We start from the raw sequence: 24,572 nt of genomic DNA on the forward strand, positions 1-24,572 counted from the left end.
AGGGACGAGGCTGAATGTGTACGCTGACTCTCAGAGAGATATTCAGTTTCCCAACACTGCACCCACATCCAAGAGCTGTGAAATGTTTATCAGCAGACTCAGTCTTGACACTGGAAATACCCAGCCATGTTATCAGTGTTTATTTAGTGCTTGACATGTTGGCTTGCTCTGCCAACAGCAGTTTTCAGGTGCAAGAATAGAAGGAAAAACTTGGGCAGGAGTTCTTCCTGAGGCATGTCTTTGCAAGGAATGCATGAGCATCATTAACTGATGTTACTTATAGGTATGCCTTAATTCCAAATATGTGCCTCCTGCTTTATGGGAGCAAATGTGTTGGTCTTCATCTAATTAGATTTAAACTTTTTGGATATTTTAGTAAAAATGCAGGTTGAACGTTGAATGCTGCCACTGTCATTAACTGTTTTTCTGTAGTGTCACATTCCATTACTTCCATTTTGAAACAGTTGGGAAGGCAACAAATGCATTTTCTCCTGTTCTCAAGAACTGATATGGGATATCCCTTTGGGGGGATAAACTGGTTCGCTGACGTAAATATTTCTGGGAACCTCTTGAAAATGAGTGTAGTAGAATATGATAGGTTGCATCAGAAGGGTTCACAGGCATTAGTCGTATGTTCAGGGTGAACAAGGAAGATGTAAAAAAAACTCTGAAATGTACAGCTACTTTTGCAGGGATTTCAAGTGTGTATGCCTAATGCTAAAATAAGTGGAGCTTGATTATATTCCTCTTAAATACTGCATATGTTTATAATATTTGCACCGCTTTGAATTTCAGTAATGCATGAGTTTGGCATAAAAGACTCAGCTATAAAAGGTTGTGTATGTTTTGTTGTGTAACTTAAAAATAGCTTCCCAAGACTACAAAGCTTGAAAAAATGTTAATTTTTTCCTAGGGAAGCCCATATCTTAAGCTCATAGAAGCTGAAACAGATCTGTGTAAAATTAATCCTACAAAAAAAATACTTCAGACTTTTTTTCTCTGTAGATTAAATTGTTTAAAAATATACTTAGTGTATTCAAGTATACATTTTTTTTTTTAAACCAGTGTAGCTGACTTGATAGGACTCTTGAGGTTTAAATAAGATATAATTCTGTTTTTCAGTGTGAAAACTTCCCTTTGAAATTTAGGTTATTTCTTAAGTCCTTTAATGGTATTTTTACTTCTTTTTTTTTCTTTTTTCTTTTTTTTTTTTTTTTTTGCTCTGCCCACTGCCCTAAAACTTAGGCACCAGTGAAAAATCCCTGGTTATGTCTGTTAGTCCTCCTTAGCCACAGCATCACAAAGTGACAGTGGCTGGATTTTGTGATTAATGATGCGTGCTCCAGGAGTATAGCACAGAGGTATGTTGTACAGGGATCAACAAGGCAATAAGGTAGCATAAGTGAGGATTCAGTAGAGGGTTATTATCCAGCTTCAATTTATCATGAAATTCCTGGGGAACACAGATGGTGCAAAATACTTTTAAGGTTTCAAAAGCCACTTAATAAGATTAGGAATTGACATACTGAATTGGACTCAACAGCTATACTGATATCTTGGCTGACAATGTTCATCACCAGATGTTCTTGAGAGACATGTAAGAACACTGTTGAATAGCATATTTGCTCCACATGTATAATCTCTTCAAGTCATTTTAAATTTGAAGATTAGCTGTGAAAAATGATTTGCTACTTAAACTATCCATTTGTTCTGGCATTGCTGCTGCTGCTTGAAGGCAGCTCAGTATGTCTTTGCTGCATAGATGCAAAGGAAAGTCTTTATCCAAACCAAACTTACTTGCAATATGTTAACGTTGCCTTGTTTTGATTAGGAGATGAAAACACTAACAAAAGCAAGCAATCTCTCTAGCATACATCATGGAGATAAAATTTCAAATACACCAGCACAGAATTGTTTGCATTAGAAAAGACCTCTAAGATCATTGAGTCCAACCACGTAGTGGGTTGACTCTGCCTGGACACCAGGGCACCAGGCTGCTTTGTCACTCCTCTCTTCAAGTGGACGTGGGAGGGAAAATGTAGTGAAAGGGTCAAGATAAGGGTAGGGAGAGATCACTCATCAACTACTGTCATGGGCAAAACAGACTCAAATTGGGGAATTTAGTTTAATTTATTACCAGTCAAATCAGAGAAGGGTAATGAGAAATAACCCAAATCTGAAAACTCCTCCCCACCATTCCCTTCTTCCCAGGCTCAACTTCACTGCCAGTTTTCACCACCTCCTTCCCACAGGGGCACTGGGAATGGGGATTGTGGTCAGCTCATCACACATTGTCTCTGCCACTCCTTCCTCTTCAGGGTCAGGACTCTCCACACTCTGCCCTTGCTCCGGTGTGGAGTTGCTCCCATGGAAGAGTTTTCAATGAATTTCCCCAATGCAAGTCCTTCTCATGGGCTGCAGCTCTTCAGGAACTGCTCCAGTGTGGGTCCCTTCCATGGGATGCAGTCCTTCAAGAAGAGGCTGCTCCAGTCATCAGTCGTAGGTCTCCCATGGGTTCCAAGTCTTGGCAAACCTGCTGCAGAGTGGTCTCATCTTTTCATGGGGCCACAGGTCCTGCCAGGAGCCTGTTCCAGTGTGGGCTTCCCATGGGATCATTATTTCCTTCAGGGCTCATCCACCTGCTCTGATGTGGGGTCCTCTATGGGCTGCAAATAGATATCTGCTGCCCTGTGGTCCTCCATGGGCTGCAAGCGGACAGCCTGACTCACCACGGGCTGCACCATGGGCTGATGTGGAATCTCTGTTCCTGTGCCTGGAGCATTTCTTCCCCCTCCTTCTACACTGACCTCGGTGTCTGCAGAGTTGTACATATTCCCACTCCTCTCTCTGGCTGCAGATGCTGTTGTGAAGGGTTTTTTCTCCCTTTCCTAAATCTGTTTCCCAGAGGTGCTGCCTCTGGTCACTTACGGGCTTGGCCTTGGCCAGCAGGGAGTCTGTGTTGGAGCCAGTTGGCACCAGCTCTCACAGACATGAGAGATTTTACAAAAACCTCTGGCAGTTCTTGTAAAAACTTCTGTACCCCTCTGCCAACCAAAACCTTGCTATACAAACAAAACACAAATGTTAACCTAACACTGCCAATTCCACCAGTAAACCATGTCCCTAAGTGCCGTATCTAGGCCATTAAGTGCTTCTGAGGTTGATGGCTTGACCATCTTTTCAGTGAAGAAATTTTTTCTAATATCCAACCTGAATCTGCTGTAGCACAACTTGGGGCCATTTCCTCTCCTCCAATAGCTAATTGCCTGGGAAAAGTGACTGATCTCCACCTTGAACATCTGTCATTCATTTGAAGATAGCAATAAGGTCTCTCTTGAGCCTCCTTTTCTCCAGACTAAACAACCCCAGCTCCGTCAGCCGCTCATCATAAGGCCCTTCTCCAGTTCTGTTGCCCTTCTCTGGACATGTTCCAGCACTTCATTGTCTTTCTAGTAGTGAGTGGCCCAGAACTGGACATGATTTGAGGTGCAGCCTCTCCAGTGCTAAGTACAGGGGGACAGTCACTGTCCTGGTCCTGCTGGCCACACTATTGGTGGTACAGGCCAGGATGCCATGGGCCTTCTTGGCCACCTGGGCTCACTGCTGGTTCATGTTTGATGTCTCTGGACCAGCACCCCAGGTCCTTTTCTGCCGTGCAGTTTTTCAGCAACTCTTGCCCCAGCCTGTAATTCTACGTGGGGCTGTTGTGAGCCACGTGCAGAACCCAGCAGTTGGCCTTGTTGAATCTCATGCCATTGGCCTCATATAATATGGTCAAAGTGTAATGAATTTAAATCTGGAATAGCTCCTAATTTGTCACTTCATTGTACACTGTAGGAGCATGGTGAAGTGAGTAGGAATTGGTTGGTGCTGTTGCTGCTTGCAACTGCAATAGTCTTTGAAATCTCCTGAAAACATGGCACCTCTTGTTTTTGTAGGGCCTGTCTTCACCTTTTCTATTGTGTTAGGATAAACCAAGAATACTGCAATGTATTTCTGCTGGGTATCTGCTGGTAGGGATTATGCAGCTCTCTACATACTGCATGGATAAAGGCACATACCACTCTTTTCTCCTCCATCTGCTGATGTGCTGTGAAAAGTGGTGTTAATTTAAAGGCTGTTCAAATATGCAACAGCTTAAATAGTGCTTTGTTTTTTCTTATCTGAAGTTATAATTCCTGTTTAATTAAGTGTTTAAAAGTATCTTTAAGACACTTAATTGTAAAGACATTCAGGAGCTTGGTAAATTGTACAAAATTGTATTTACTTTCAGTGGGATGTCCTATTTCTGATTTAGTGGTACACAAAATGTGGCAGCTCTCTAATGTCTTCATATATGAAGTTTATTAGTATACCTTTGAAAATATGCCTTCAGCACTTAATGCTGGCAGGTACTGAATTTTAAGTCTTCTTTACATGGCATATTTTGGGGATTAATATTTTAGCTGTTTAAAACAGTTCATAAAACATAATTTGGTTTAGGGTCTTCTAGTAGTTCCTTTTATGAAGGGACTGAATCCTTTCTCTATGTTTAAAAGTACGTTTTTGGTTTTGACATTTGTACTGTTAGTTGCATGTTGGATACAGTTTGTATCTTACTGTCTTAAAACTTTCTGCAGCTCATCATGGGAGTGTGCATTTCTACAAATTTTTAATTGAAATTGACCTATAAACCCCCTGGTTTTAGGTAATATGAGTATAAATCTTGTGAAGCAATAATATAAAAGCAGCAGGTTTGAAAGTTATTATTTCCCCAGTTGTTTAGTGGCTTACAATTTTTTGGTAATGCAAATCATCTAATTAAAATGTTACATACTCTTTGGTAGCTATAAATTAGGATAATGATTAGGAATTCACTTAAGTAGGAAAAAAAAATTTAAGAGTGCCATGAAAAATGTATTTTGCAATGAGGAAGCTGGAGAATTATTAATATGTGATGTAGGCTTTTTTAAAATTTTTTGTTTTGTCTTAAACTTCAAATTGTCAATTTTAGCTGGTTTAGAAAATTCAATGCTTTTGGCCATTATTTAAAGACAACATAATAAATTGTTAATAATCCAAATTGTTGAGTTTGGACTGGGCGAGTTTTTGACTTTGGTCTGTTTTTGTAAGTGGACTTCATGAAACAGTGCAGTGAATGGAGTGGTTTCAGTTGAAGAGCTACATGCTTGAACTCATTTGGAACTTGGATTGGCAATCGGTGCAATTCCATGGGTAGTATTATTTTTGTAGTTAATATTCCAGTAATGAATGTAGCAAAGTAGATTAATATTAATCTGGTTTTATTTCCATTACATTGTGTATTTTGAAAAATTGTGAAGTGTCATTATGTCATTTACAGGATTGTGGACAACATGCCTGTGACGTGGTGTTACGATGTAGAAGATGGCCAGAGATTCTGTAATCCTGGTTTTCCTATTGGCTGCTATATTACAGAAGATGGCCGTCCAAAAGATGCCTGTGTTATTAATGTATGTTTATGCAATTATATATTTTTTAATATCCCTTTCTTACTAATTTAGAGACTAGCATTTCTCCTGTGTCATGTTTCTATGGTGAGTCCTTGCTATTTTAAGAACCCATGTTGCCTAAAACTAGGCAAGTGTTTTGGTCTCTGCAAGTACCTCAATTTGAAAGCCTGATCTAAGCATAAGAACCTTGTCTCTTATGCTGCATAGTACAGAGGAGCTCTGAAAGATCAAGGGGTGAACCTGCATAGCATTCAGTACATGTGGAGGATAATATTGCTTAAGAAATAGAAATGTTTGAAGGCTTGGACTTGACATTTTTGTGGGATAGAACTGCTTTCATGGAAGCAGATTTGTGTAGGTGTGTTTGTACCTCTGCATACTTTTGGAAGGTTTTCTTTCCCTAAAACTGGGAGCTGATGGAAAAAGATACAAGATATCTGTATCATCAAAGAATCTCTTGTGATAGATGATATAGTGTGGAGATCCAGATAAGTGCACTGAAAGAATTATGGAATAAGAATACAACAGAAAGTCCAAGAAGTCTTTAGACTACCACAGACCTCTTCCATGGCAAGGTCACTGAAAACTTGGGTTAGGTTTTTGGTTTTTTTCAAAATGGTTGGTTTTATTTAATAGATATTACCAAAGATAACAGTTTCTGTGGTTGCCAGTTTTGTTTACTTGCTTCCATAATGAGCTGGTTTCAGGGTCTCCATATGAATGGATGCATTTATGATCAAATATGTAATCTGGCAATATAATTTTTGTCTTATTTTAATACTTGCTTTTAATAAAAGAAAAATAACATTTGAAGAAATAACTGATGTACTGTTGAAGAACATTTCATTTATGTTAACTATTCTTATAACTGGGGATGCTCTATAGAAAGGGTGGGGATAGAATCCTTAAGATGTACTAACTGAACTTCAGTAGACATAGCTGTTAAATTACTTGTGAGTTTAACAATCTCTTTATTTGACTGAATTCCAAGGTGATGTTTCCCTTCACCTGGGGTTTGCATTCAGCATTCTTGGCTGCTGTTTGCTGTTCATCCCTGTGCATCTTTGGTTTCAAAGGTGGTGCTGTTACAGAGAGCATTTATTTGCATTGTCTTAGGAGGTTCTGTTTAATTTCTTAAAAATATACTCATTGTTTTAAAATAGCTGATGTTTATGAAATGCTTCTAATTACAAAAGTTGTCACATAGTTGTCTCTTCAGGTTGCTACTTAAATAAAATAGGACATCTTCAGTTAAAGAAATGTATTAATAAATACATATATTAAATATTTGAAATTAATTTTTCTACTTTTCAATTGTACTAGACTGTTCTTAGCATTATCTTTTTTAACTTATGTTTTTAGTGCAAGAAGGTACTTACTGTTTTTATAATTTCCAGTGTCTCACATTCATATTTCAGAACTTCTTGACAGAAAAACTATATGCAGTCTAAAATTCTGTTATGCAGGCTTCTGTCTGAGGCTTTGAGCTGTCTGTATTTTTTGATTGTTTAATATAACATTTTATCATTGCAGTCAGAATTTCATGAGAAAGATACCTTTTATATTTTCAACCATGTTGACATAAAAATTTATTACCATGTTGTGGAAAATGAAGCTCTGGGAGCAAGACTAGTTGCTGCTAAACTTGAACCAAAAAGGTTAGTAGTTGAAAGTAACTTGTCATCAAAAAGTGATCCATCCCAAGACACTTGCTTTGATCTGGGAACCTGCTGCTAGCCAGAAATGCTCTCAGATATGTGACCTGTAGATTACCTCTCCTGTTGATTGATGTAGTGTAGTTAGTCTAATGTAATTTTGTTCTGAATTTGATGGACCTTGGTGAACTTTTTCCTACTTGGACCAAGAAAAGATAAAATAAAACCTGTAAGTGTTTGTGGGGTGTGATGTGTGTGTGTGCGTGCATGTATGTAGAACCCTAATTCCCCTACCAGAGAATACTGTGTTGTGTCAGAATAGGCCACCAGTGCCTGCTGCAGGCTTGACTGGAGTGCAAGATTTGATGTCTTCAACAATCAGGATTTGTACAGAAAGATTTCACAGATACACTCATCAGTTGTTCTGGTGTCTGTGTGGCTTTTGTACAACTGCTGTCTGTTGCATTATTTCTTACCATCTTATACTCATTTCATGGTATAACTGAGTTTCTTTCATTGTTGGATCAGTTGAAAGTATTTTTTCCTGACAGAAGTTTGTAATTCTGGTGGTGTCACTTTTTAAATGTTTTGGAGGTCAATACTAAGGCTTCTTTAATTTTTGGTACTCTGCTTTAGAGACTGTGCTCTTTTTAAAAGTGACAAGTCTTGTTTAAGAAGTTTCAAAAATTCCTGAGCTTAGGATATGTTACTTATAAGTTCTGAAATTTATGAGACATTAAGTACAATTCTTATATTTAAAGGAAGAATCCTTGGTATGCTTTTCTAGGATGAATGAATTCTTTCTTAAGAATGTTGTCAGTGAAGTGGCTTTCATTCTGTGTCTTGTCCTCCTGCAGTTACAAGCATACTCATCCAGACAACCCCGATTGCTCAGGAGTACCTATGGATATAAGTAATAAGGCCAGTGGAGAAGTCAAAATTGCATACACATACTCAGTTACTTTTCATGTGAGTACTAAGATTTCTGTGGTAGTTACCTCTTAAAATCATGCATTAATACTCTGAGTTATAAAGATGGACAATTAAAATTGGTTCAGAATAGTAAATTTCTTGTTTTAAAACTTTATTTGAACTGGAATGTCAGAGGTGGCTTGGGATTTAACCACATACATTACAGTTTTGCATACCAACACACAGAGAATAGATGTGAAACACTATGTGGTTTTTAAAAGTCACACTTTTCCACATCTGCATAGGTTGTCTGCTAGATTATTTTTCATTCCAAGTTCTTAAGTCAGAAATTGTGTGTTTCATGTAGGTAGGTTGAAGCTGATAATTTTCTGCCCTCCTGCTGCAAAAGTTGCCTTCTCTTCAAGGTCTTCCTCCCATGGAATCCTTCTAAAGTGTAGGAAGCTGGTAGTCTTTGTTCTACTACTCTCTATTTAAAAGCAGAGGAGCAATATCTCAGGCAACTGCAGGCAGCAGTGATAGCTATATATTTCTCATTCTGCTGACAAACAAGAGAGGGAGGTTTTGATTTTGTTTTGTTTTTCTGTAAATGGAGTTTGCTGGACAAACTGTTTATCAAAGTTCCCAACTCCTTCTAAACTGTTCCCACTCTGAGTTCAAAATACAATAAATGGTATAAGTATACTTAGGAGGGATTATATTATGTATATACTATATAATGATATTTTGAGAAATTATATCAATTATGGTGCTGAAATGAATTTGTATACCGAAAAGCAATATTTCTGGAAACCTGTGAGAAGTTAGTAATTAAGAGTGACCTCAGCTTCATATTATTTTATTCTTTGTCCTTAAAAATGACATGCCCAGCTGTGTGTGTGTGTGCAACTGTCTTGTGCACAGTATTACATCAATTGGAGATAATCTGAATTTCTATTGGGTTGATGATCGGGTCATCTCAGGTAGACAAAAAGAAAAGCAGTTTAGGTATGAGGAAGAATGCAGTTCTGTCCTAGAGTAATTGATACTGGTTTAGAAATTTGTTGCTTCCTTTGAGATACGGTTTTATTATCTCAGTGAACTATAGATATGATCTTGACTACATTTTTTAACCCACTGGGTGTTTTTTTCAAAATCTGGCTTTACTGGAAAGCACTTTTGCTCTTGTATGTTATAAATTACTGAAATAACAATCTGTCAGACACCTAGCCAGTTTTGTTAATTAGTTTGTTTAATAGTCTTCACCTTGATGAGCACCGTCTAGCCCTTTTTTCCTGTTTTACTCTGCAAAATAAAGATATGTTCTTTTTGAAGTGCTTTTGATCAATGAATGTTCATTTTGAATGAGTTTAATCTGTTGAAATGCCTGGAGGAGCAATTTGCTTCCCTCTACTAGCAGTATAAGTTCTGTAGTACTGTCTCCCCATCTGTCCTGCAGTAAAAGCTATTTGTAATGGGATTGGTATTTGGTACTGAAATGAGGTTCTATGAAAGCAAAGGATAATTTGGACAGAGCATGATCTACAGAGTGAAATATGCTGGAGAATGTATAGCATAGCTTAGTTTCTTGATACATGGACTTATATGTGCTAAAAAATATATGTTCTTTTATTATTCTGCTAGTCCTGGTTCATCTATTATTCTAGATGAACCAATACAGTTCTTGAAGGGAGGATGTACAATTAAATTAATTTGGTAAACTTTAATGTCTTAAGAAGACAGGTGCTCAAATTCAGAAAATATTTTGGTTTAGATTCTATGGGCAAATCTTAGGTTTGCTCTAGGTATCTATTGTTAAACTATTCACCGTATGGCATGGAACTTGCAATTTCAGTTAGTCACAAGATTTAAGATTGTTTTGCACAAACATCAACTTTTAAATGTATGAGTTGGATACTGATAGTATCTGATGTTCATGTGTTTACTCTTTCAGGAAGAAAAAAATATCAGGTGGGCATCAAGATGGGATTATATTTTGGAATCCATGCCTCACACTCACATCCAGTGGTTTAGGTAAGGAGGAAGTTTATTGTACAGAAGTGTTTACATTACAGTTTGAAGGATGATTTAATTTTTTTTTTTTCCCCCAGTATTATGAATTCCCTGGTGATTGTCCTCTTTCTATCTGGAATGGTAGCTATGATTATGTTGAGGACACTCCATAAAGATATTGCAAGATACAATCAAATGGATTCCACTGTAAGTCTAAAATGGAGCTCCTAAAATTTATTTGGAATGTAATTTTTCCAGTTAAATGTGTGGCTGTAACAGGCTATTTAAGTTTCAATCTGCTGTATTAAAATAGATGTATTTCTTTTACAGGAAGATGCTCAAGAAGAATTTGGCTGGAAACTGGTCCATGGTGATATTTTCAGACCCCCAAGAAAAGGAATGCTGTTGTCAGTTTTTCTAGGGTCTGGCACACAAATCTTAATAATGACTTTTGTTACCCTGTGTAAGTAAAGTGGGGAGAATTTAGTTGATTGTACATGATTTTTCACTGCTAACTGCATGGTGCTAGGAAAAATAGCTGTATCATTTTGTCTAGAAATTTCATTAAAGTCATTAGAAACAGCTGAACTGATGTAGTAGACATGCAACTTAGTATGCACAGATTATAAGCTAATTTAAGTCAAACATACAATCTGAGGTTTCTAATATATTTCTGAAACTGTGCTTCTCTGCTTTCACAGTTTTTGCTTGCCTGGGATTTTTGTCACCTGCTAACAGGGGAGCTCTGATGACCTGTGCTGTAGTTTTGTGGGTACTGCTTGGAACTCCAGCCGGTTATGTTGCTGCCAGATTCTACAAATGTGAGTAATAGTTACTGAAAATGAGAAGGCTTAAGTTCATGAATGTAAATTATTATTACCGAACTGATTTTTATTTTGCTGCACTGTTTGTAGCTTCCCTCAGGGCAACTTGGAGAAATGTACTTACCTTAACAACAGAAGATATATATAGAACACTTAACATAGTTACACTGGTTTTGATGTAATCATGCCTAAAGACACTGAATTGCTCTTGCTGCTGTGTATTTGTGAAATTAAATAGTATACTACTAAGGTCATTACTTTACATCAGGCTGTTTTCTGCTTCTGTTTCCTATCACTGTGGGGACTGTGTAAACCTGCATTGTGTTTTAGCCGTGGATGTTGCTTGGTAACGTGCACCTGCACCCCCAAATTGTGAACCTCTTGCATGCCTGGGATTTGTGACCTCTTTTTAGCTAGCTCCCAGGTATTTTGGAGAATAATGCTTACCAGACTGTGGCTGGAGCACGGGGGGGATTGTTAGGTGTTCTGTAGTTGAAGAAATCAACCACGTGGTGTTTGGGCCCCTGACAGGAGTTAGTTGATACTGTTCTCCCTCACTGATCCCAGGTATTGTTTCAAGACCTGTCTATCTACCAGCCTCAGATGGTTTACTTCTGTATCCTCTGCTTTATTTTAAGGTGAAGCGTGGCATTCCACAATACAGCTTGTTTTAATTACCTAACTCAAAGTGAAAGGTTTTTTGACTGAGAGAGATGGATCTTTTGGAGTACTTTAGTTGTGAATATATGGGGCTAGAGGAGAAGTTTATTTCAGAACTTCAGCCTGGCAGTAGATGCTGGAGTTCTTTTTTCTTGTAATTTTCATGTGGGGAAAACCAGTGGGAAAAGTGAGTTTGTATATTATAGGGAGTTTTTTACATAGTGGTGGTGATGTGAAGGTGAAGTATTCCTAATTGCCAAGCCAATTAGACTTAAACAGACGGAAATTCTAGTACTAAGAACATAATTGAGGATAGAATTATTCTTTATATTGTGGTGTATACTGTGTGTTTTGAAGGATATTTTGAAGTGTATTGATGGTAAATTGAATCCTGTGTCTTTGGTGGAGATGTAGTTATTAAGGATAAAATTTAATATTTTACTTACAGGGAATCACTTAGTTGATAATTGAATGTTGTGTTTAACTACTAAGACAGTGAATGATTGATGCAGTGATCTTTTTGTTACAACAGGAAATGGTTTATACCCTGTATAGAGCATGTAAACATGAATGGGGTTTTATTTATAGTATACAAATAAAGTAATGTGACACATAAAACAAAATGTAACTGAAATGGATATCCAATTTTAAAAGTTGTGGGGTTTTTTTAAAATTGCATTTAAAAAGTGAAACCTGAGTTGAAATGAAATGGTTAATAATAATAACTGCTGTCACGTTCTACCAAGTTTTTTATGAAGAAATAGAAACTTAATTAAAATTGCTCTAACCATAATCACTCCTGACTCTTGAAATAAAGAAGCATGTCATTATGGCAGTGCTCAGATGAAATTATCAGCTTCACTGCACTCCAGCAGGATATTTTCATTTGAAATTATATTGACTAGAATTTTTATCAGCATAGTGCAAATTCATAAAGATTTTCTTAAAAAAGCTATCTTTGGTCTTTTGGTATAACCACTGCTTAATGCTGTTAAGACTCAAGAAAACATCGCTACTTCTGTAAGCGTGTTAGTTCCGTCTCCTGTAAGATTCATAGGCAAGAATTATTTCAAGAAGACTGTAAGCTTGGTTTTCACATATTTATGTATCTTTACCTACTGAAACCTGCAGTCAAATGCTAGAAAGCTTAAATTTCTTAATCACTTCAGGTTTAAAACATTTTTTAAAGACTTAGAAATACTGCAAATCTTCTCCCTCCTTTTAGTAGATAAAGTCGTCAGAAACACAGTTTTAGTTGGATACCTTTCCTGACCTTGGTCTGAGATGTTTTGCTTTGAAGTTCTGTGATTAAGCAATAGGATAAGGAAATCTAACTTTATTGCTGAATATTTAGTTTACTGGTTTTGGGCATGATAGCACATTATTTCAGTGTTTGCAAGCTATATATAACAGGTAAATGGGCTGGAAAATTAATAGCTGAGCTTAAATGCATGTTCTAATGTCTGTCAAATGTTTTCATATACAGCATTTGGAGGTGAGAAATGGAAAACAAATGTCCTGCTGACATCATTCCTTTGTCCTGGGTAAGTTGAGTATATTGTCATGATTAAGAGAATTAAATTGCTTCCCTGATGTGCATAGCTAATTTTTTAGATTTCAGTTATACAAGTAAATCTTACATTGTCTCTTTATTCTGGAAGCTACAAGAGAATTATGGTGCTTTTGACAAAGATGAGTATGTTGGTGGTATATCATCCTTAGATTTTTTTTTAAGCATTTGTTTACTCTCAACACATGAAACGGTTGATAAGGAAAAAGCATTATGATAGTAGTAAGTTCTAGGCCTTTTTATTGTAGGAGAATAAAAAGTTCTTTTATTCTCTACACTGTTTCTCTGACCACACTGCAGTCAGCCTTATATAGTGTCATATAATGTATAACCACTCTGATAATTTTTTCCACTTAATCACAGCAAGCAGTCTTACCCTGAAGTGTGGTTAAGACAAGCATATATTTGAAATAGCTTAGTTGGAACGTCAGTGCCTGCTAGATTAACAAAGAATTGCTTGTCTGATCTCTTTGCTTTCATATTTTGTGTGTGTCATTTGAGTTTAGCAGAGATTTGGACTAAAATTTCAAAACAGTGCCATTGTTTTGTCAATGTTACTAAATGTTAAGAAGTATTTCTGTGCTGTAAGTATGCTCTGTGTTTTCCAGAATTGTATTTGCAGATTTTTTTATCATGAACCTCATTCTCTGGGGAGAAGGCTCTTCAGCAGCTATTCCGTTTGGTACTTTGGTTGCTATTTTGGCACTCTGGTTTTGCATATCTGTACCACTGACGTTTATTGGTGCCTATTTTGGGTTTAAGAAAAACGTAAGTGTTTCTGAGAGGTTGTTTTTTTAAATGTTTACATACATAAACACACAAATATTTTTCTCTGTATAGGCCATGACTGAGGTAGCACCTAAGTTAGTTGCACTGTTGGCCCCTGTTCAGTTCAGATGCTTTAGAACTGCATTAGATAAACCATCCTAGTATTGCAAGGCTGTGACACATGTTTGGTGGCAGTGATAACTTCTCTGCAGTGATTTGGCTTGTCATTGTATTTAATTGAGTGGCTGCTACAGATAAATCAAGTCATTTGGGAATTTTTATTTTAATTAGCATCTTTTTCATATACTAAAACAAGTACTTGACTGAGCAAGCATGAGGGAAAGCAAATTACGCATTTCTGGATTTCATCATGTATTTCTTGTTCCTATCTGCCCTCTACACTGAGGATGTTTCCTGATCAAATTGCTAATTGCTGGAATTCTGTGAAATCTGTTTGCATAAGTGTTCTGCAAATGGCTATCTCTGCTTGGCAGACATTAATTGTGATTTACTCCTAAACCAGTCAATTTTATAATTTTTTATGAGGGCTCTTTGTGACCAAACATTTCACAATTTGGTGACCAAATTATTAAATAATTAGTTTGTTTGTTTTTTTTCTTAAAAAACTGTTTACTACCCCCCACAAATAAATTTCTGTAAGTGCAGATACATTTGTGGGTTTTCTCCTGCGTAGAAAGCCAGGATTCTATCTCTCTGCAGATCTCCTATAATACCTTCAGAGAATATTGGTTTAGTAGGCACTTTATAAGTCAGTTGTATAGTTAACCTGTTTTTCTTAACTGGAATTCAGTGGGTTTTTTCTGATAATTATGTTGACATTCCATCAAGTTCCCCTGTGTTGTACAGGTATGTACATCTTTTAAGGAAGGAAGATTCTATAAGCTAACAAGGCATTGTGGTAGGTGTCACAGAAACTAGAAAATCAAATCAGAAAGGAAAGTATGTATTGATGCTTTTGATGTAATCGTTACGAAAGGCAAAAGATGCAAAGTGTGCATGTATCTTACAATGCCTTTCATCGTTTTCTCCCATCATGCTGATCCTTGTATGTATCTTAAATTAGGATTAAATTGCCAGATTAAGTCCTTTCAGTAAGTTTATCCTAGTGCGATTCTTTAAGTAAATCCTGAAAGACAACATACAGGAATTTTTAGAAGGCAAAAGCAGGAATCTGCGCCATCAGCTGAAATGTGGTAAATCAACTCAGGCTCTGTAACAGATGATAGATAGGCAAACATTAAAAGGGAAGTCCAAAATATCTGTCACTATGTTTTCAGTAAGAGCTGTCTTTTAGCAAGTTTGCCAAGCGAGTGTTGGTAACTGAGCTGGAGCAAAAACAGATGTAGTGTAGCTGGGTAGGCACATGCTTAAAACAAAGAGTAGACTTTTTGCCACCACTCATTACAAAAAGAAAGCAAAAAGGTTTTATATTTTATTTGTTTAATTATTTGTTATTTTCATTTCAAGGCTATTGAACACCCTGTTCGCACAAATCAAATTCCGCGTCAGATTCCCGAGCAATCATTCTATACAAAGCCATTACCTGGCATTATCATGGGAGGGATTCTTCCTTTTGGATGTATCTTTATACAGTTGTTCTTCATTCTCAATAGTATTTGGTAAGTTCACCATAAATTGAATTATCTGTCATAAAAAGTGGTAATTTCTTTGTGAAAGCTTTTCTTCAAGATCCTTTGTCTGATTTTTTGAGGATGCAGGGTTAGCATAATATTGGTTCAATAAAATTTAAATATTAACATATTTTTAATATTTTGTTATTTCAAAGATACTCAGTGCCTGTTCTGCTTGTTGGAGTGTACAGAGAGGTGGCTGTGATATGCTTAGCAATTTACAGCTGACCTACCTTTAGATAGTTTGTTGTTTTCTCATGCTACTCTTTTGACTTCATGTGGAAGTGGCTCTGAAGCTGATACATGGCATATAACTCAACAGTGGTAAAGTTTGTTAAAATAAACTTGAGATTTTTTGGTAGTTGTTATTAGGCTAGAAAAGTATTGCTACTCTTGGGAGGCAAAAAAAGAACCAAGAATAAATTCTTGTAAAATCTTTAGTAAAAAAGAGTAATTATTTTAAAAAATAAAGCACCATAGACTAGTCCAGTGTAAGTGAACTTTGATGTGCGCTCACTGACAAACTAATCTACTGTGAGGAATTGGTCTTCCTTCCGGCACAATTTAGTTATTGGATCTTGTTAAACTGTTTCTGAACCTTGAATAGGTGCCTCTATCCAACACAGACAGCTACAGCATTTGACATTTCCTGTTATTTTGGAGCTTTGCCCCTTTGATTGAAATATGAGGTGAAATCCAGGTTTTTCTGAAGTCAGTGGAAGAGGTCATTCTGACTTCACTGGAACTGTGATTTCACCATTATGTTTAGTCATTTCTTTCTCTAAAATCCCAGCCAGGGGCATGCTTTGGCCTTACTTTCTCGGTGTTCTCAGACCGAGCTGCCAAAGTTCCTATTCTTTAGTTAGAAAATAAACTAGTCAATTGTATGGCTGCACAATTGACAGTGTTTTAATAGGAAGGGGAAATACTTAAGGTGAAGGTGATGTTACTACCTATGAAGAAATAATAATGGCACAATGGCTATTTAATTTTTTTTTAAACTCCCTTTTATAGGTCCCACCAGATGTATTACATGTTTGGCTTCCTGTTTCTGGTATTCATTATTTTGGTTATTACATGTTCTGAGGCTACAATATTGCTCTGCTACTTCCATCTATGTGCAGAGGTAGGAGATATTTCCTTTGTTTTCAAACCTGATAATGTTCTAAGAATGCTTCAAAAAATTTTAATGCTTTTGTAATTGAAAATAAGTATTCCAGAATTAAACATGAACACCTAGTGCTAGATGAGATATACTTAAACCATGTCTTTTAAAGGTGAAGCAGGCTACTTTTGGCAAAACTTTTAAGAAATATTAAATCCCTGCACTGGGTATTGCTGAGTCAGATATCAAATCTTCAGATTCACACTCCCTGTTTTCTGAAGGTGCTAAATTAATCTATTAATTTTGTTCAATTAGAGTGCATTCTGGACATACCCTGCCTTGGGAAAAAATATCTATGGTTGGAAATAAATACAACTGGCTTATATGGGGCTTTAGTATTTTGTGTATTTGCTACTGATCTTCAGGTTACTTATCTCTAATTTTGAATGTGTAATTAAAGCAGTATTTATTTATAGTTATATATAGTGATTATTTATAGTTCTTCTCTCTCTAGATAAAAAAGCCCTACAAAAACTTACTTTTGGATGAAGTCATAATAGAGAAAGTAGCTCTGCATTTACTAGTAGGGTCATTGGGCTAGAGGTGTATACTATATTTCTCACACATTTGTATTTTTTCCTCATTCCTAGGACTATCACTGGCAGTGGCGTTCATTTCTCACTAGTGGCTTCACTGCAGTTTATTTCCTAATATATGCAATACATTATTTCTTTTCTAAACTGCAAATCACAGGAACAGCTAGCACCATTTTATATTTTGGTTATACCATGATTATGGTTTTGATCTTCTTTCTTTTCACGGGTAAGTGTATTAAACCAGAATTTTAAATTTTGAATCTGCCTTTAGTTTTGCACAGTAGAATACTTGGCAAAACTGATTTTGATACAGAATTACAGATTTATGTATGCCTTTGATTTTTTTTCCAGGTGTAGCATATTGCAACTCTGTGATTACAAACTTTAATAAAAGAGATAAGTGAGGAAGAGGCAAAACTACTGCTAACTTGAGGTGTGGCCTATAATTAGGTCTACAAATATGTGATAAATTCTTTTTCCAGATATTATTCCTATTATAGTCATATGACAAACTCAGGTTTTTTTAATTAGTTGTCTTTGGAGAAGCATACTTCAAATTACACACAATCAAGTATAATGTTACAGTGTCAAGGTAAAAACTGCAGATTTTATGGAATAGCCATAAGGGAAAGAGAGGAGTGATGGTTGACAGAGAATGAGTCGAGTCTCTTCATTCCCGTACTGCCTCGACAGCGACAAGAATGCTTTTTTTTTTTTAATGTGCTCTCTTCCAGAATGTATTTACCTTTATCCCAGTTGCATTGAAGTAGCATGGGAAGCAAACAGAATATCTCTAACATTTTTTTTAGTTACTCTTGTCAGAACCTTGTAATCTTCATTGTGAGCATTTGGAAAATACATCTGTCTTAGGTGTTGCATTTCAATTTCCTCTTCAGTAATTGAGATGAGGTCATAAAATTTTCCATTGTAGTCTTTAGTCAGACAGAAACAACCCTTGTTTAAGGTAGAAAAATGGCAATGAAAATGCAATAAGTCTTCTTTCAAAATGACACAAGAAGGCAGTAACTTGCGAACTCCTCAAAAAAATCGTAAAAAATTCTGTGTTCTGCTTCAGCAGAATGCAGTCTGTCCTTGTATAAGTACTTCTGAGACTACTTTGAGCTGATCGATGGTTTAAATAATTTCAGGCTTTATGTTGATGATGACTTTTAATGATTCCAAAGGCTTGAATATGCATTTATGTATAGACACTATCTTTTGAGGCCTCCTAGACTACAAGTGTCTTGTCATCAGAGCTTTTAATACAAATCTCTACAAAATACTATGACTATTAAGTAGAATTTTCATTTCCACTTAACATAGGAGAACAAAGATAGTGAAAGAGAACTAAGAATGGTGTTCATTTTAAGTGTAACTGAACATTTCAAAGACATTTCTACTTCAGCTGAAGAAATATTGAAGCTGTTTGTGGACTGAATGCAGATGATGATGAATGGGAGCAATGGCCTGCAAGAATTTTCTTGGGTCATTGCCTGTTAAAAGGAAGAAGTGTGACTTGAGTTCCTTATATAATCTTATTGAAAAGTGATCAAGCTGTGTCCCAAAAGTGGTCAGTTTTATCTTCCATCTTTCATTTTAAGTCAGTCCAATGTACTTTGGCATTGCTTGCAGATAGTTTGTCATTTACACATCTCTACTTTTATTTACATTTCTGTACCAGTTTACATGTCATTCTGAATGTATAGATCAGAGATTCTGCCTCCCTTGCTCACATTTTCTTCTTTTCTCTTAACCTTTACTTCTGCCCTGGGTGTACTGATAGTTTAATCAAACTACAAAATCCTAGGATGTGTGATTGTTCAACTAGAAATGATTATGTATTGCTCTATGCAAATAGATTTTAAATGCAGTGCAAACTTAAAAAGTAGTGTGAAAAATAGTAAGGCCTTACCTAAGTGTAACGTCAATTAATTTAGTTTTATCAGCTTTTCTAGTAGATGTTCAGCAAGTCTGCCTGTAATAGTAAACAGTTTTGCCCCAAAACAGAATTGTGTTTACCCTGTCCCCTTTGTTCATTCTGTTCACTTTGGTTTCATGCACTAATTCTGGAGGAGATTAATTCAAGATAAAGGGGATTTACAATAATTTTCTATGCTGAGATGTGGTTTAGCTGCCTTTTTGCGTCTCAGATACCCATATAATTTCCATCTTTTGCCCTTATTCTTTCAAGTCAATCATGTCACATGATGTTTTCTAGAGGCATTAAGATGTGTCCACTGCATCCCCTTTTTCTTTTGCTCATGCATTCACTTTCAGTTGACCAAGTGGCTGTAAAGCACCTCCTAGCAAATTTTTAGGGTAGGTTCACAAGCATGCAAAGATGGGGTGGTTTATTCTCAGCCCCCTTTCAGCTCCTTTTTGTGACAGTCATTTTTTTGTAATTGGAACGGTGGAAATGCAAGTCATCCTGTGCAAATAGAACTACGTTTTCAGAGTCTGTATGTTCTTGGTTTTTTTAAATTTTCAATTTCTGTGTTGAAATCAGGGGAGGATAAGGATACACTTGAAGACTTGAAGTTATTAATTACACAGAATAGTAAACCACTGTGCTTAATGATTTTTTTATCTACTTCCCTCAAGATTAAGTGCAAATTACCTTTTAACTTGAGGAAATAATCCTGTTTCTTAAGATTTGAGAAGAATTTCGCCCATTTAGGTTGATATGAATGAAAAAGCAGATTATGTTCAGTTCCCTGAGATAAGGATTTATAGAAGAAATCAGAGGTAAAGGTACAGGCAATGCTTCTCCATTTTTTTAAACAAAAGAACATATTAGCAATTTAGCAAAAACTGCTCCCAAAGGCAACTGACTTCCCATGTCAGGATGATAAAAAAGCTAAAAAGAAAAAGCCATAATTGTTTTATGAAAACTATTCTGCTGCTGCTTACTCATCTGTGAAAAATTGTCGGATCAGGAGGAAGGGTTTTGACGATGCCCTGCTGCTATGTCGGTGTAACACATGCTTCAGGCACTTGCATCCATACTGCATTCCAGGTCATTGATCAGACTCAGCAGGCAGAATACCAGGAGCTATATGACAAATCTTTGATTCACAGCTGGGATCACAACTACGTATCATAGTAAATGAATCACTTAAACATCAGTAGTTTAGCAAGTGTAAAGTGAAAAAAAATGACCATGATATCATTCATGGTTCCTTTCAAGCTTTTATAGAGAACAAGTTACCATACAACTTTTGTTGTCCCTCTTACCATATCTAAAACAAGGGAAGGTTTTTCCTCTAAAGAACTTCCTTGACACTTGTATAAGCTAAGGATATAATTTTAGAAGAGGCGCTTAGGTAAAAATCAGATAATCTTCAGGGTTATTTTCCTGTCCTAGCTTTTGTGGGAAATTAAAGTTCCTGTAACAGTTGTTCTGAGCTGCTGTTTAATCCAATATCATTCTGATTGAGAAGGATTTTTGATGTAATCCAGTTAGATTAACAAAGCCCAATTATATTAACTATTCCACATTCAGAGTAATATTTTTGTTTAAAGTTTCTTTTGGAGTTACACAAAGAGAAGGGACAAAGCCACTCTTTTTATTCTGCTAGAAGGATAATAAGTTATCAGGGAAATGGTCTTCTTCCTTCAATTTTAGTTCAAACCTGTGTGTACCTTTTGCCTGTCGTAAGTATTTCAGAAGTGTTTATTTTTAAGGTATGTAACACATGTTTTCAGTTAGGACTACAAGTTGTGTAGCAACTACACTATGGTTTGAAATTTGTATTAACTCAGTCTTTGGAGAAATAAAAGTAGTGCTCTAGTTTTCAAGACCTTAAAGTATTGCTCAGTAATGGGAATTCTGATGCTGTTATTATGTTTATTAAATGTAATAAAAATATTCTGACACCTGAGCAGATCAGATAAAGTGTGTGTGAGTAGTCACTGAGGAAGGGTGAAATGGAGCAGTGTGAAGGAGTGGGACTGCAGCTTACTGAAACATCAAGAAAAATATGTAAGACAAATAACAGAAACATCTTACAACTAGAGTCTTCCACATGATCTGTTGCGTGTTCCTGAAAATAATGAGATAGGTTACAGAGTAGTTGATGCCTATAAGGACTGGGTACTGTCTGTAACTTTCCATTATCTGATCTGATTGATGTATGGAAGGCTAAGGGCAGCAGATCACATATACCTGCATCCTGACTTATAAACTACGGATAGAAATTAATGTCTCCTGTGTCAGTGTTCTAACATGTAATTTTTTTTCTCTCTTTTAGGGACAATTGGATTCTTTGCATGCTTTTGGTTTGTAACCAAAATATACAGCGTAGTGAAAGTTGACTGAAGAAACCAATGTAAAGAGTTAACACAGAAGAGGTTTAATCTTCATTAACATAACTTAAAAACCTGGTCTCCCTGATGAACTTGAGCTTTATCAGAAGTATTGGCTTCCTGTTCTTTGAGAATGATACTGAAATGCACCTACTTTTCCACTAACACGTTTGTATTGTGACTTAACAACCTGTTTTCATTCAAACCTTAATGAAGATCAGAGTTACGATATTTATGCATTTGTAAATACAACTATACTTTAAAAGAAATGTTAAATTCTAATGGCAGGATAGAAGTGGCTGTATTACACAACTTAATGATACTTCTGATCAAAGTACAACTGTAAATAGGTTTTTCTAGCTTGGTAGGTGGGATGATTTATTTTTCTTTGAGGGAAATGAGAACTTTTTATTATGCTAACTTTAAAGGATGACTCTTAAGAAGTGTTGCTTTTGGTCTGGATGTGATTTTTATTTTTTACTGGTGTTACGTCCATAAATATTCTGATTTCTGTGACTTAATTAAGTTTTGGTGTTCTTGGCCTTCTAAACTATGTGCCTCTGAGTCCTTGAATTTATAAATTCATAATCCAATAAACGTTGTAAAAATGTCTTCATTGACTTATTACATATTAGAAGTTCATAAAATATGTAAATATAATTATATTGAAGACAGATACTTAAAGATTGCATAGAGTATTTTATGGCATTTTCTATGGTTTAATATATATTGACACACATTTAGATCTGCAAGAATTATTGTATTTGTGCTAAATGGCTATAACATGGACATATGATTGTGGTGCATGGGAACTAAATTATACACACATTTAACAAAACCTCTCTGCAGCATTAATCCAGTCCTTAACCCAGAGATTGCCATGAAGTTGTTACTATGTTGAGAAGATCTTACAATACGTGAGTCGGCATTCTCTGCTGATCTTGCTTTTAGATCTCAATGATGCATATTCTATAGAGCAACTATTGCTGACTGTACTTAATGTAGGTTAAAAAAGAAAAGAAAATTACTATTTTTGCCTTATATTAAAAGACTAATGTCAATTTTGGATGACTGGTATTAAACCTATATTTGCCATTTTTTGGGAATTGAGTATTTTGTTTAAATCTTGTTTGGTAGTTTTAGGTTTATAACACAATTTGGCTGGTAAAATTTTACTTTAAATTAAACATCATGTACTAATTGCCATTCATAAGATTGGGGGGGGTTTATTCTTACCAATTTACTTTTATATAGGACCTTAACCTCTGGTGATGCTTCAATATTGGACCCAGTAAAAGTATCCTTGGTTAAGGTAACATGTCATTATTAACCTCCCAAAAGTTAGCACATCAAGGCTTCAGGAAAATTCCCAGAACTGCAGTGCTCCACAACCCTTCCCAGATGAACCACAGCACTCATGCTGTGCCTTTTGCCAGACACAGCTCTCCTCAGATGTGGACAGGTTTGTTCTTGTGCACCTCCCAACATGTGGTCACTAGGAAATGCTGATTTTAGGTAAATCTTCCATGCTTTATGTTCAAAACAGGAAAAGGGTGAGTATGGTAAGTGTTTGCTCTTTACTACTGCAGTGAACTGTAAAGTGACTCTTGATGCAAATGTTTAAAACTACAAAATTGAATAGTCTTCATATCCCTGGTTTTGTGACCATCTCCTGTATAGTCACTGCCTGAAATCATCAGTAGTTTTTACACAAATAGGGATACTTAGTTTGAAAAACGTGAATCGTCTGCTATTGAAATTCAATTTCAAAAAACCAAATTTTTGTGATGTATTTACAATTGCTGTTTAAAAGTCAGACTAATACTAGTTAGATGAAGCCACTATGGTATGTATTTGGGTTTGAAACTGATGGGTGTATTTTCCTGGGGATTTTTCTACAGACTAGTTGACAATTCGTGACAGCTTCTCAAGTATTTTATTTCCAACTTAAAAGGTAGTCTGGGAAATGTGTCACTATCTTTTGGAATCTGAATCTGCTGCATACACAGCTTTTCAAGCAGCCTTGCCATGTAATAATTGCAGCTGTTTCACAATTGCAGTGTTTCAGTGTGGACTACTTGAGACAATTCAGAACGTTTCATGCATCACAGATTTTACAGACGAGCTGTTTTAAAAGTTGATTTTGTCCTTGTAACCTGCCTCCAATAATTTTAAATGGTTTTCTAGAATTTAGGTTTTTGGTGTGTGTTAGGGCATCTAAGCATTCTACTGTATACTGTATCTGTTTTCCTCTTGGGAGACCCATTTCTTTATCTAAACTTTTAAAATACTGAGTTTTCCCAAAACTTTACTGTATTACCCAGTATTTTCTTAAATTGCACTTATGTCAAGAATGTCTGAGAAAATGTAAATTAATAGGAGGGTTAAGAGGACAAATTGCTGAGCTGCAGGAAGACAGGGCAAATTTGGACAAAACACCTCAGAGAAGTGTCAATTTTTTAGTGGTTGATAAATAATTTTAAAACTTTTTGTCTGAAAAAGAGTGGCCATCACTGCCAAATTTAGTCTGAAATGGTCCAAATCATACTTTGAAAACATTATATGGGAGTTGGTGTCCTGATTTTCTTTCTCCAGAAGAAATAAGAAAGCAGCTTTATGGCAAGCTGTCACTCACCATGACAGGCTCATCTGGTCATCTTTAGTCTGTAGCTTCCCTTATTCAAAAGCTTGGCTGTGTTTGAACACCTGTGAGAGTCCTCAGGTTTCTGCAGTCATAGAGTTTGTGTGTGTCCTCAGCTGCTTGGCTGGATCTTGTAAGCAATATTATAAATAATAGTTGATTGTGAACCAGCCATAGGGTCTTGATGCTTTTTGTGCTATTTTCAGGCAAAAGGCTGTGAGAAATGACATCAGGAAAAGTCTGGAAGTGAGGACAAGAGGTGAAATGACAAAATTCTGGCAAGCACCTGTGGTGCTCAGTTATACTGATCTGAATATCTGTTTGGAAGGATTGGGAGGCACCAATCAAGTCCTGATTGAACTGATGTACAAATCAAAAAGGTGAAATGTGGATGTGAAATGTT

At 36.1% G+C, this 24,572-nt stretch overlaps 1 protein-coding gene across 1 annotated transcript in view; it reads left to right on the forward strand.

Annotated features, from left to right (window-relative positions):
* TM9SF2 (transmembrane 9 superfamily member 2) overlaps positions 1-22,623 on the forward strand; it is a 30,175-nt gene extending 7,552 nt beyond the window's left edge. Inside the window, exons 5-17 of the mRNA XM_021530261.3 lie at positions 5,342-5,471; positions 7,005-7,129; positions 7,984-8,095; positions 9,990-10,069; positions 10,147-10,255; positions 10,379-10,511; positions 10,750-10,869; positions 13,019-13,076; positions 13,711-13,870; positions 15,359-15,510; positions 16,537-16,648; positions 17,278-17,449; positions 21,474-22,623. Coding sequence (XP_021385936.2) covers positions 5,342-5,471; positions 7,005-7,129; positions 7,984-8,095; positions 9,990-10,069; positions 10,147-10,255; positions 10,379-10,511; positions 10,750-10,869; positions 13,019-13,076; positions 13,711-13,870; positions 15,359-15,510; positions 16,537-16,648; positions 17,278-17,449; positions 21,474-21,541 — 1,531 coding nt within the window. The 3' untranslated portion in view covers positions 21,542-22,623. The remainder of the gene's footprint in view (positions 1-5,341; positions 5,472-7,004; positions 7,130-7,983; positions 8,096-9,989; positions 10,070-10,146; positions 10,256-10,378; positions 10,512-10,749; positions 10,870-13,018; positions 13,077-13,710; positions 13,871-15,358; positions 15,511-16,536; positions 16,649-17,277; positions 17,450-21,473) is intronic.
* Positions 22,624-24,572: the final 1,949 nt, after the last annotated feature.

The sequence above is a fragment of the Lonchura striata genome, chromosome 1 (genome assembly GCF_050655825.1).
Source record: "Lonchura striata isolate lonStrDom1 chromosome 1, ASM5065582v1, whole genome shotgun sequence".
Lineage (NCBI taxonomy): Eukaryota > Metazoa > Chordata > Aves > Passeriformes > Estrildidae > Lonchura > Lonchura striata.